Source organism: Rousettus aegyptiacus, unplaced genomic scaffold (assembly GCF_014176215.1).
Source record: "Rousettus aegyptiacus isolate mRouAeg1 unplaced genomic scaffold, mRouAeg1.p scaffold_m13_p_11, whole genome shotgun sequence".
NCBI classification, from domain to species: Eukaryota; Metazoa; Chordata; class Mammalia; order Chiroptera; family Pteropodidae; genus Rousettus; species Rousettus aegyptiacus.
The window spans coordinates 65182452-65196722 of NW_023416286.1; the positions used below are offsets into that span (position 1 = coordinate 65182452).

The window sequence follows — 14271 nt, forward strand, 5'->3', positions numbered from 1 at the left end:
CATTTTTTTGGTTACAATAAAGTCATTTCTTATTGCCTGAAATACTAATTCCATAACAGTGACTATTAGTACAACTAAGGTTAAAATGTCACAGATTAGAATTAAATATATTATAATGCAAATATTTTTATTATTTACATTATTTTCACAGGGCAGAATGAAATTATATGAAGACTAAATACCTTCTAGAAAAGAAAAACGAAATAACTAGAAAAAATATTTTTTAGGAAAAATGGTTTAAATAAAGTTTTTATAAAGGCATCTAATTTTCTTTCTAATAAATCTCCTGAAAAATATGCTTCACATGGAAAAATATAAAAAAATAATGTGTAAAAGAAAATAAAATGATCACCAATATGTTAGAAAATCTGATTTACTAATAATTTTGATGTCCTTTTTCTGCCCTTCCCTTAATATAATTCTTTCCACTTGTAGATGTAATCATGGCATTTCTGTCTTTTAAGTATGACCATAAGACTAAATTCTGCCCAATGAGTCGTAAGGAGAAATGTCAGGCGGGACCTCTGAAATAGTCCTCAAAAGAAAGAGGTATGTCCGTCTTTGTCACCCCTCTTTCCTGCTGGCGGAAATGGTGGCACGATTGCTGGATGATGAGATGTTTTGAAATAAGGAAGTCGGAGCAACAGTGAATGTAAAAGCTCGATCCCATATAAAGGCCTGATCATCCAAGTCAGTCCTGGACTGATTAGCTATGGACATAATGTATGTGAAAGAGAAATAAACTTCCTTCTTGTTTACGTATCTATTTATTTTATATCTGTCACTCTCAACCTTACTTAATCCTAATATATGCATATTAAAAACATTTTCTCGTGACTATTACATGTGTTTTAGCTTAGTTAATTTTGCTTTGTTTAACAATGCTTTAAATATTTTGATAGAGGAACATTAATTAATTGACATTCAATTTTAGCCCATTTTTATCAGGCTTCCCTATTCCAAGTTAATATACATAATATTTTATAGTGTTTTCTAATATTGTTTTTTTGAGGCTCTAGTCAAAGTACATACAAACATACATACTACATACACACACAATTGAATAAAATAGAATAAATATTGTTGAAAGGCTTTGACACTATTTGGCAGATTTATCAATAACTTGCTTGTTTAATCACTGAAGATGGAGAAAATTTATAGTGAATTGGAAGATGCATATGTAATTCAAAGTAATAATAATGCCATCCATTAAGTTCCAGATTTTTAGAGGTTTGTGAGAAGATAATTAAATGCCAATGCATAAAAAATGTATGCTTGGTATACCCATATTTGGAAGGGCATATAATTTTGGTGAACATATAAATGGTTCAGCCATTTAAAAATATCACAAACCTTGTGACTTTCATTAATATTTTACGTTTATGTTTTTAGGCATATTCATCATTTTGAATGAAATGAGATGACTTTATTGGAGTACTCAGTGTTTCTTTAGGCAAATGGAAACCTCAATTTAGCAGTAGTGACGTGAAATTATTTTTGGATGTTATTCAATATATGCAAAGATAATTTATATTATGTCCTAACTTAGACTTCAGAAATATTCACTTTTAAATTCATTGCACTGGCTGTATTTTTTCTGTTTTAACTCAGTAATAATATTCTAAAATAATTTATAGTATTCAAGATATTCAACTAATAAATCTCAAGGTCAATAATGTTTTTCTGGCAACTTTATTTTCTTTTAAAAGCTGACTAAAAAATTAATTATAGTCTGGGTTATAATTATTAAGTTAATATTGAGGAGGATGGAAGTTTAACAGATTTTAAGCAATATAACCCCATTGCTAATAAGTTATGGGACTGTACTTTAATCTCCTTGTTTTTTATTTTGAAATTGTTCCACATTCTCATTTTAGAAAATTTATAAACAATAGGTGTTTGAACAATTAATTCCTAAGTAAAAATATGAGAGTATAACCAAAATCCCCACCCATGTGCATCTTCATATAAATAGCAAAACATACAATATAGAAAGCTTATGTGATTGGCATTATTAACATTATGAAAGCTTTATAAGAATTCCATTGTTTTATTTGTCTAAAACAAAATGGTAAATGATATAATAAACATACTCAAGGGAGAATTCTTATTGAAAAGATTATGACAATAATTAGATTTCAGTGGTGTGATTTAGATAGCAAAAAGAGCAAAATAGAAATATATATTTAAGGTAACATTAGTTATATTAGTCATATTTTACTCCTTTAATTTCATACATTAATATGACATATTATATTCTAATATATTTTGTATTATGTTCTATTTTTCCTTTATTTTAAAAATGTTTTTGTTGTATGCTGTTGAAACAATGAATTTCATTTTTCAACTAATCTTAGATGTCTTCATTTTAAAATGTCTAGAAGTTGCACTGTTTTAATGCCATTTTATGTTATAACACAATTAACAAATACATTAATTGATTTGTTAATATCTGGGGATATGTACAACAATTATAATAGGCAATCAAAATATTATTGTACATAAATAAATAAACATCCAATTTAAAAAAGGGCACTCTTATCAAGGCTTCTGAATTTTTGTTTATTCACTCGTTTCAAATTTTAGTTATGCTCCAAGTAAAACTCATGATATATATTCTTGTGTAATTTACAGTTGTGTGGGAAGATTATTTATCCAGACTAAAAAAGATATTTTGGTACTGATAAAGAATATATAGTAAAGCCTTGGTATTTTCCATAAAACAACATATTAGAAGACGCAAAAATGATACTTTGATGAAAAACCGAAATAATCAAGAGTACAGTAAAGCATCATGTAGTTGTAGGTGTTGGGAGTAATGTAGTACGAGTGTGCAATCATAATAATATTTTCTTCAGTTTGAAAAATTCAAAAATTAGGAAATTAAAATATGCCTTAAGTGAAAAGTTTTAGCAAAGTACTTTTTAAACTGTGTTGTATGATTGAAATAGTCACAATTTACGTTTATGAATCTAACAATACTTAAAATCAATAAATCTTTATTCTCCATTTTATGCCTATTTTGTGCCTGTTGTTAAAACCATTATAATTATAATAAGGTAATATTAAAATGTGAAAGTTTATATTTGTTCATATTTAAAAATATGTTTTTTACTTGAATGACAGTGTCACTTAAGAACTTTCTATTAGTTGATTGTCAATTATTGACACTATCATAACACACCATAAAAATATGAGCGAGTTTTTCAAATTAACAAAACCTAAGAAATCAAAAACTTAATAAATTAGATTTTAACAATCATAACCATTGTTTCCATTTACATTACATAGATCAAATTAAGATTTAGCACGTCTACATTCGTTGTTAGGGCAGTTGGGACTATGGTATATATTAATGAATCTGGGTTCTTTAATTTTAATTGAGCAGTAGAGTCTGACATTGTGAAAAATATACCACTGAATTATTCAGTTTGTTTATTTTTATCTCATAAAATATACAGTTCAGTGAAAATTACATGAATTTAATTTTTTTAAACTAATCTTGATGTCCTCATTTTAAAAAGTCTAGATGATTAAAAATGCTAGACTGTTCTTCTGGTTGTGGAACATGTATTATTAGCAGTATGCTGAAAACAAACAACAAAAACTAACAATGATTATAATCAGAAAATAGAAATGAGATGAATGAATCAATGTGAATTAATAATAAGCAATAGCAAAGAGGGAAAAAACTCCAAAATTTAAAGGTATAGGCTAATATTAATTAAAGACAATTTTAAAAGGCAAACTAGGAATACAGATGATCTTTATATTTCCTTTTACTAATTTTACTAACCTTTTAATTATAAAAGAATATACATTAATTGTAGAAAATGCATTAAAATTTAAAAATTTGAAAATAAACAGATGGAGATATTTACCAAAGAGTAACAACAATGATTAACATGATTATCTATTTGATTTAATCATTAGGGTATATTTTTATATAGCTGAGATTATAGAGTATGTGTATTTTGATATTCTATATTTTTCACTATTTTCCATATTACTAATTTTATGTAACCATAACTTTTTTCGAGTTTTAAAATTTTTATTTGCATATTTAAAAATTATGCATTGCAATAATTAAAATTATTTGAATAAAAAAATGGCACTGTGATTATACTGCATTTTACAACCTGCAGGCCACCTTGGACCAGCTTGGTTTCACTCTAGATTTCACTGTCTCCTTCACCAAGACGCAAGTTCTTTTTCTTCCCTGCCAGCCAGACAGGCAGGTGGGAGAAGCAGGTGAGGCCTTCATTGTCAGTAGTTCTTGGATGTGAAAAGGGTGCAGCACAATCATTTAAATTTGATCCAACCTCCTTGTATCTTACAAAGTTAAACAGCTAAAAGAAGGAAAATAAGGCAATGCTTGTGGAAGTACAGTGCATATTGGCAGTGGGCGCCTCATTACGATTCACCTGCTTGCTTCTCCTGTTCAATCGTTTCTTTTGATAGCAGTGGGATTTTCTCTTGCGTTTCTGTCTTCAATTTCGACTTATCGAATTTTTCAATCAGCCATATCTGTTTGTCAGACATGGTTGCAGAGGAAGTAGAGCGAGGCGGTGAGGAGTGAATCCGATCTGCTGAGTGGCGGTCACGGAGTCTGTAATCATACTCTTAATAGTTTCCTTAGTATGTGGATATGTTGTGATATATCTATGCAAATGTTGTAGATATTTAGATTTTAACCCACATTAGTGTTATAAATAATAGTGTAATGCAAATTTTTATGTTAAGTTTAATTTATGATGGTATTTGGTGTAGAGTTGTATTTTACATAACTCGATAATTCTATTTTTTCCTTTATTTTATGTTTTGGATGTTCTTCCCTAGTATAGTCTTCTTTTTAATATTTTTATATTAATGCATTGACCTCCATTTTATCTGTATTTAATCACATACTATATTATCTCTGCATATTTAAAAAAATAAGTGAAATATTAATTTTGATGAGCGCGTGGTATCATGGAAATACACATAGTGTTTTTATTGTTATATAAATTTTTACATTGGAAAACATTTTTGTTATGTAACAATCCTCTGTTAACACACTTTTCGTTTATTTTTTAATTTTTTCCTCCTAGAGAATTATATAGCATATTTTGTTAAATTGTATAGCCTCAATCCTGTCCCTGGGATTAAATTCTATTTAATATATAAATAAATTTAATAAAAATTGGCATATTCAATATTTAGTTTTCAAGTAAAAGAAGGCACTAATGAAAACAAGATACATAACAATGAAACACAAATCACAACTATAGTTAAAATCATAATTTCTGGACTTAATAAGCCAGACATAAAGATTAAATTCCTCTATGACAGATGAGGTTAACTGAGGAAATCCTACACAAATATTATAAACTCCTTGAAAACTATTAGGAAGTTATTTTATAACTTTCTAGTCTTACTGGTTTCCATTTGTTACAAACTCATAATTTCAGGACCAATTAGAAATCTAGATAGCCTTCCCTCTTTCAAGGAGCTGGTTTTAACTGCAGCCAAATACTACTGCTAATGTTATTACAAGTATCACATATATCATAACTGTATTTAATATATTTATGGCACTACTGGTCTATACTATAAATAGTAGAAAATTTAAGAAATAAGAAGGTAAGGATTAGGTAGGAATAAATAAATAAGTCATTATTTAGGGATTATATCATCTATCAAAAATTGCAATGCAATCAAAATACAAAATATTGAAATAAGAGGCTTTCACATATTTGCCAATTTAAAATCAAATGTAAAACTTAATAGCATTTTTAACAAAGCAATAAATAACTATAAAATTTTCTAAAAATAAAATACCATTCGCAAGATCCTATGTTATAACATATAAAATATAACAGAATTAACATAACTGAGAGTTTGATAAGATTTCTAAGGAAAAAGATTTAAAACTCTAAAGATTATTCTATATGTTCTAAATTTTCCCACTTTACAGCATCTTCAAATTTATAATATCTTATAATCGATAAGGTATAAAAACACTGTCATAATTTAGTTAACAAAATTTCCTTTTTTAATTATCCATAAAATAATGGTATATCTTCCAATAGATAACGTATTAGATTCAATGCATCATGGTAAAGAATACAGAAGATGACTTGAATATGTGTATTAAATTCTTTTAGATGAGATGACTAAATATTATATAATTCTCCCTAAATTAATCTAGAGTTGATGCAATCCTAAATCTAACCATATGGAGTTTTTTAAAAAGTCAAAAACCCGAATTAAAATTCAAATGTAAAAATAATGGACTATACATACTAGTCACTCTTCTTTAAAAACACACACACACACACACACACACACACACAAATGTCCATGGAGGCCAAAATCATACATAAAAATCTATACAATCAATGGGGAAATTACTATTGTTCCAGAACCTTTATATTTTTTATCTCAAAACATTAAATTCTCCTAGTATTGGTTATAAATATATACACATAAAAAATAATATATTCAGTGCACTGTAATATAAAACATTAGATATATTGAGAAAGTGTTCTAATTAATTGTAAAAAAATACCAAGAGTAGTTTGAGTGTTGTTTGTCTTTCCTTTCTATTACATAACTTGTGATCTGGAGTGAGCATCTTTTCTATGCATTAAAAGATTATCATACTCCTTTCTAGGTTTGGATCAGCTTCTAACATTTTATCCTTTGCACTTCCAATGTCCTGAACTACCTCTATGAGTTCCTTTCAGATGAACATTTTGGCTGGTGCCATCGCCTCTGGAAATATTCATTTATTCATTGAAACTACTTTTCTCATTCATGCTGATAAATTCACCTTCACTAATTTCCTCTGGTCTCTCCAACAATATCAGCGTCACTGTTCTTATGGTCAGTTATTTCTTTTATAACTCTATTTACATTTGGTTAACTTATAATATTAGCATTTTTCATTTCTTTATGGTACTTTCATTTGGGGGGTTATTTCTTATTTTGATTATCCACTTTTTTATACAATATCATATGAGTGTTATCAGTGAGACACCAGGAGATAACACAATTACATGCTTCACTGTCCCTGTGTTAAATGAATAACAGATGCATAGTGACCAATTACCAACGGTCTTGAAAGAAGTGACATGATTGGTCTCCGATTCTGATGTGACCTTTTATTTACTCAGTAATAAGTGAAATGAAAAGCTAGCAGTGAAGTGTTTGTTGTATGCAATTACTCACAATTAATTTACCCAGGCAATTAAAGTTTGAATTGTGTTGTTGGAGGACTGGTGTTACTTAACTAAAGCAAGGTAACTGAAATTCATGCAAATCAGGACCATACAAAGTGAGGACTACCTGCACTTCAAAAGCAAAGTAATAAAATGGTATGTTGTCACAGGAACAGACAGAGCGACGAAGAAAGAACAGAGAGCTCTAGGACTACCACAAGTAAAACAAAGCAATGGGGCAAATGCATTTCTTTAGTAGATGAAGTTAGACAACTGGCCCCCTTTATGAAGAAAAGTACAACTGGATACTTCTTATAACAAAAAAGATGAAACCCAAAAAAATGAATTTTAAATATTCAAAGCAAAATTATAAAATTAACAGAAAAAAAACATAAAGAATATCTTTGTGAATGTAAACTGAGAGGAATAATTACTTTTAAAATCCATTTCTTGTTTTCCTTCATCCTTTTCATTTACTAAATTATTTATTTGACTATTTGTAATGCTATCATGATTCTATAATCAGATCTGCACAGAAGATATTCTCTGCATCCCTTTTATTCCATTCTCAATACTCCTATCCTCTCCAATATTTGTTCTGCATAAACATTAAAGGAAGTTTAAAGCACACCATAAACTAAGACACAGTATCTAGAATACGTGTAATTAAAATTCATAAAGGATTTTTAGAATAAGAAAAATCAGTAAACTAGTAGAAAAAATAGCATTTATCTGAAGAAAAAAATTAAATATCCAATAACTATATAAAAAAAGGCTCATGATCTCCACAATATTTAATCACATACTACATTATCTCTACATATTTAAAAAATTAAGTGAAATATTAATTTTTGGTGAGTGTGTGGTATCATGGAAACACACATAGTGTTTTTATTGTTATATAAATTTATACATTGGAAAACATCTTCCATTTCCTATGATCAACTAAAGCTGAAAACGTGTACCACCTACTAACGAGAAATTCCATTGTTATTAGAAATGGTAAACACAACTCAAAATAACAGTTATTTCTGAAGCTGGAGATAAAGAATAAAGTAGATGACATTTTAAAATTGAGAGTAATGATCTGTTTCATAAACTAGTTAGTAGATACACTGATGTTGATCCTACTACTAATTGTAGAAGGCAGAATAATTCCCCAAAGATGCCCAAATCCTAATTCCAGGAAACTATGAATATGTTATGTAACATGATAAAACAGGCTTCTCAGATATAATTGAGGTTAAGGGTTTCAAAACAGGGATATTATTCTGTATTATCTCAATGAGCCAAACCTAATCACATGAGCCCTTAAAAACAGAGAATTTTTTCAGCTGGAGTTAAATAGATGTGGCAGGAGGAGTTTAAAAGTGTGAGTGAGCCTCCACTTACCATAGCTGTAGGGAGCCAACAGTAAAAGCAGTAGAAGAGATGCAGACAAGCTCCAGGAGCAACGAGAGGGCCTTGGCTGAAAGCCTGCAAGAAAATAGAGACCTCACTCAACCCTGCATCTGCAAGAAACTAAATTTGACCAGATGACTGAATGACATTGGCACCAGATTCATCCCCAGAGCCTCCCAAAAAGGAACACGGTTCAGCCGTTACCATGACTTTTGACCTTGTGAGATACTGTGATAACACTTCTGACCTACAGAACTATGAGATAATATATGGGTATTATTTTAAACCACTGAATGTGTGGTAATTTGTTAAGGCAGCAACACAAAACAAATACAGTAGTCTTTATATGTAACATATATATTTAAAAATTATTGTTTTGTACTATTTTATATGACAAAAAATCTTAGCAAAAAATTAGTAAAATCGAAACTCGTAAATGTTAATTTTATTATATATTTCCATGTTGGCTTAAAATTCGAATTATAATTTTATATTATTTTGAAATTTAAAAATAAGAATGTTAAATATTAATATTAGAGATTAGTCAAATTTGTGCTCAAAGAAAATTCATGGCCTTAAGGCTTCTCAAATTAAAGCTCTTTTGCAGTATAGTGGTTAATTGCAGAAGGTTTTGAATTCACAAGGTTGATAAACTAGTTCTTGTCTACTTCATACTAATTTTGTGCTATCTATGCTTTTCTGTTACAAAGGACAAAGTGAATGTCAGTGTAAATTTTCTAAGTTCAACTTAAATGTACTTTGACTCAAAAAAGTAATAGTTATCTTTACTTATTAAATTTATTGGTGAGATTTCCTTCTGTTTTGTATGTTTTCAGTGTGTTTACAATGAAATAGTTTAAGGCAGGTGTTGGAAAACTATGGCCCATGAGTCAAGTGTGGCCTGCCATCTATTTGTGTAAGTAAAGTTTTATTGAAACACAAAATCCATTCATTTACTTATCCTGTGGCTGCTTCCATACTATAACAGACAGTTCAATAGTTCTAATAGAAATTCATGGACTATATGGTCCACGAATCCTAAATTATTTACTATTTGGCTCACAAAAGTTTTCTAAGCCTTTATTTAAGGAAACACAAATAACATTTTCATGATATCTTCATGAACTGAAAATCTACTGAAGACAAATTAGTGATGATCAATTATAAAAAAAATAAATAACATAACCTATTACCTTTCTTTTTTACAAATTTATTTTTAATTATAGTTGGCAAACAATATTATATTAGTTTCAGGTGAACAACACAGTGATTAGACATTTATATAGCTTCCGAAGTGATCGCCTTGGTACATCTAGTACTATCTGCATAATTATTACATTATTGACTGTGTTCCCTACACTGTACTTTATATCCCCTTAAGTTTATAATTGGCAGTTTGTACTTCTTAGTCCCGTTAGCCTTTTTTACCCACCCTCTAATCTCCCTCTCTCCTCCCTGGTAACTATCAAAAAACATTTTGTTTGCTGTAGCTGTGAGTTCGTTTATTTTTGTTTTGTTTATTTATTAGATTCCACAAAAAAGTGCAATCATACAGTATTTGTCTTTCTCTGACTTATTGTACTGATCATAATACACTCTAAATCCATCATGTTGTCACGAATGGCAAGATTTCATTCTTTTTTGCAGCTGAGTAATATTCTATTGTACATTAAATGTTTATTATATATCACATCTTTTTATCTATTCATCTGTTAATGGGCACCTAGGTTGCTTCCATATCTTGGGTATTATAAATAATGTTGCAATGAACACAGGGGTGTATATATGCTTTTGAATTAGTGTTTTCAATTTCTTGGGATACATTTTCAGAAGTGGAATTACTGGGTCATACGTTAGTTCTTTTTGAAATTTTTTAAGAAATCTACATACTGTTTTCCATTGGGGCTGCACCAGTTTATAATTTCACCAACTGTGAATAGGGCTTTTTTTTTTTTTCCTCTATGTCCTCATCAACAGTCACTCTTTGTTGTCTTTTTGATAATAGCCATTCTGACAGGTGTGAGGTGATATCTCACTGTGGCTTTGAATTACATTTCTCTGATCATTAGTAACACCGAATACCTTTTCATGTGTCTGTTGGCCACCCATATACTCTCTTTAAAAAATACATAAATATAAAACATGGTCAAATATTTAAAAAAAAACTCTTTTAATTGAGATAGCCTGTCAAAGAAAGCAAGTGGAATAAAGAATGTGGAAATTTATGTGACTATATCTAAGTATCTAGAAAGTATTCCCTAAAGATCAACATGCTCTACATTTTTTCTCTCTTCATAATTCCAGTTTTGTAAAACTGTTTTCCCTTTCTCATTTTTTAAGCAAATTATTATCCCTTCATTTGTTTCATTACATATAAGGATGACTAGTTTTCCTATATAAAATAAATTCAAAAGGTGAAGCAATTCAATTTTAACATGTATCTTTATCTTTTAAAGTATGAAAGGAAAAATAATCATGCAGTTTATTTTTGCCCATAGAATTGTTAGAATAAGAAATCATGAATTGATTTCTCTGGAGTGTAAAAAAATGTTTGAAATTGAACCATATTCTAAGAGAATTATAATTAGATAAAGTTAATGTTCCAAGCAGGAGCTATATGTTCTACTTCTAATTTTCAATCTTCACAGGTCTTCTAAATCTTGTCTGACTCTTGGCATAGATTTAATTATCACTCTCCCTGAAAATGATTTAAAATAAATTCATTATGTGACTTATTCATATAATAGTTGAACAAGGAAAGGTTCCAAGACTTAATATATATAAAACTTATAGTATATATAATTAGAACTTTATTTTTATATTTTGCAAGGGTCATAAGCATTTGGATAAATACATTTAAATAAAATAGTTAGGTATTATGTCCTTCTGAGCTTGTATGTATTTTCTCTGCTAAAAGTGGATAATATATATAGAATGGTTGATTTTTCTCTCCTAAAAACAAAGACTAAACTGTAATATGGTATTTAAATATTCACTCTTGAAATGTTTCCTTAACTTTCCACTGCAGGGTCAGGTAAGAGAGCATGCGCATGAGCAGCCAAGGATCTTGATGGTGTAACAGTGGTTTGACAAATTTGTGATGAAGGCAGAAGTGGTCTGATTGAAGAAAATGGAGATTAGAACATTTTACTCTGGAGAGCTTGAAAGTTAATTTTTTGTCCTTGTTCTTAAAATTGTGACTTAGTGTTTTATTATTGCATGAAGTTAACATAAGGACATATTCATATTTAGGAACAAAGTGTCTTTGCAAAGTTATTTCAAAGGGAGTAAGCTAAGGAGGAAAAGACAAATGAGGTGCTATTATTTATTCAGTACACAGTAAACACTTAGCAAGATGCCTGGTTCTGCCACCTCTTGGAATGGGCGGTCTGGAACAATTTATAGCGAACTATTTTCAACTTATGAATTAAGTCATCTGAGGCACATAAGACTGCATGCTCTCATAGCTTGTTAGCAATACTCAGATACAGGACGTTGGCATTTGCCAAACAGAAAATGTGGAATCAGCCCTGGTTGAAGACTTGTATCATTGCTGGAGAAGTATTATTTTAGCTTCCTGGAAAAGGGCAGTTGAATTCAGTTATTCATGTATGCCTGGCATAACTGGATCAAATAAAATAATGAAATCACTCTGAATCTAAATATCTTCATCTGTAAAATGGGAAAAGATTTTTTTTTTTTTTATTTCAAGAGGGTATTGTGAGGATTAAATGACAATGTTTAAATTGCCAGGCTCTTGTATGCTCCTATACCCTTTAAAACTTCCCTAACTAGACTTATTGTTTGACTTATGTATTGTAGATCTACCTTAATGCTACTAAAACAGTCTATCAAAATGTAAAGGTGATTACACCATAATTCACCTTACTATCCCAGCAATGATTACTTACTTAGGGCTTTCACTCAAATATTGGAGGAAATGGAGTATTAAAACATTCCATGAGTCATCTTACATCCGTGTCTTTCCACTTACACCAGTATCTTTTTTTGTCCCTCTCACACCAGTGTCTTTATGTTCCTCATTCTCTGGCATATATGTGTGTGTGGAGGCGAGGGGTTTTCTATCTCTAGTTACCAGTGATCTAATTATACAAATCATTTAAGAGACCTCAGCTATCATGCGTTTAGAAAGTTTCTCCCGATAAAACCATCTAACATTAATCCGCCTTCATCAAAAACGTGAAGGACTAGATTATGTGTTGATCTTCTGAAGTGCTAATCCAAACTCCATTGTTGACATTTTAATATGTCTGGCTCTTCATGGTGATTGTAAAATTTTTGAGGGCAGAAATCTTCAGATTTATAAATAGTGACTAGCCTAATAAATCTATGTTGAACTAAGTAGAAAACATTTGGTATTTTGAATATCTAATAGTAGTACTCAGAACATATGAGCTCAATATCTGTATTTTGAAGACAACAGAAAAGTGCTATAAAATAAATTTTAAAATTACCTCTATATATTCAGATTTATAAGATATATATTTACTTCTAACAAAAATAAAGGAGAGGGACTTAAGTATTATCTCTGTGTAAACTTTACCATTATCATCACCCTTTGATAATGTGAACTTCTTGTAATTTTTCACTAACCTTGTTTTTATATGACTCACAATACAATTAAGCCCAATGCCGATTGAGAGAAAAATGTAAAATTTGCATTTAACTACCCTCAACCAATGACAGAAGGTTTAAGAGAATGTTGGAGATATATTTCTTGACTTAAATTTCTCAATAATTTTTAAAATGTTTTTCTTTATATAAATTGTCTATGGTCTTTGAAAACTATGGTTTCATTAAAAATTGTTTTTAAAACTGGGGAAAAATTGTCATTCATCTTAATGCCTGATGATTTTTAAAAAGAAGTAAAAACAAAATAAATATATCTTGTTTTTCTACATGCATACACCTAATACTTTTAGATGATTTGGTTATAATTTTAAAGTCAATTATTTATTTATTTTGTACTTTAAGTTTTAGTAGCAGTTGTCAAACAGTAATAGAGTTATAGTTCCATCATTTCTTTTTTATGTGTTTTTTTAAATTTCTGTGACAGAAAAACAATATGGAGCTTTCCATCGTATTACAGGAAAGGTCTATTATCTCTTTTTTGTGGCAGACAAATGGTGCTCTAGCCTAATTTAATACTAAGTTCATTTGCATCCCTATGATTCTCTTTAAATAAATTATATAAGATAAAATAATTAAAATATCACTCAATAATTTTTATAAAGTATATAAATTTAAAATAATACCACTGTACAATTACAGAATCCAGAATTTTTAGTTTTAAACTCTTTATCAACACAGTATCTTAGATAGTATAATCAAAGTATAGAAAGTAAATTTAGAATTGAAGATTGAAATGGAAATCTGCCTCAGAATAACATTCTACCTGAAAATACATTGAATGTTCTTGGCTATTTGGCTACTGAATCATTCTACAAATATTCATTGTGAAGCATTCTTTGTAAGCACTCTTCTAAATAATGGGGACACTATGCACAAAATAAAAATGAAATGGTTCCTGCACTCAAAGAGCTGATTTCTAAAAGGGTTTGAAAAATATCTGACAATGTTTAAATGAAGAAGATAATTTCGGAGAGAGGAAAATGCTATAACAAAAAGGGAATAAATAAAATAATTA

The 14271-nt window shown here is 29.4% G+C and overlaps 1 protein-coding gene and 1 long non-coding RNA gene across 2 annotated transcripts in view; both read right to left on the reverse strand.

The window, feature by feature from the left end:
• LOC107500288 overlaps positions 1–14271 on the reverse strand; it is a 72955-nt gene that overhangs the window by 30707 nt on the left and 27977 nt on the right. The window contains exon 3 of the long non-coding RNA XR_004953390.1: positions 8595–8678. This is a non-coding gene — a long non-coding RNA (uncharacterized LOC107500288). The remainder of the gene's footprint in view (positions 1–8594; positions 8679–14271) is intronic.
• LOC118609386 (thymosin beta-4-like) lies at positions 4414–4542 on the reverse strand. Its single transcript, XM_036228875.1, has one exon. The coding sequence runs from the start codon at positions 4540–4542 to the stop codon at positions 4414–4416; it is 129 nt and encodes a 42-aa protein (XP_036084768.1).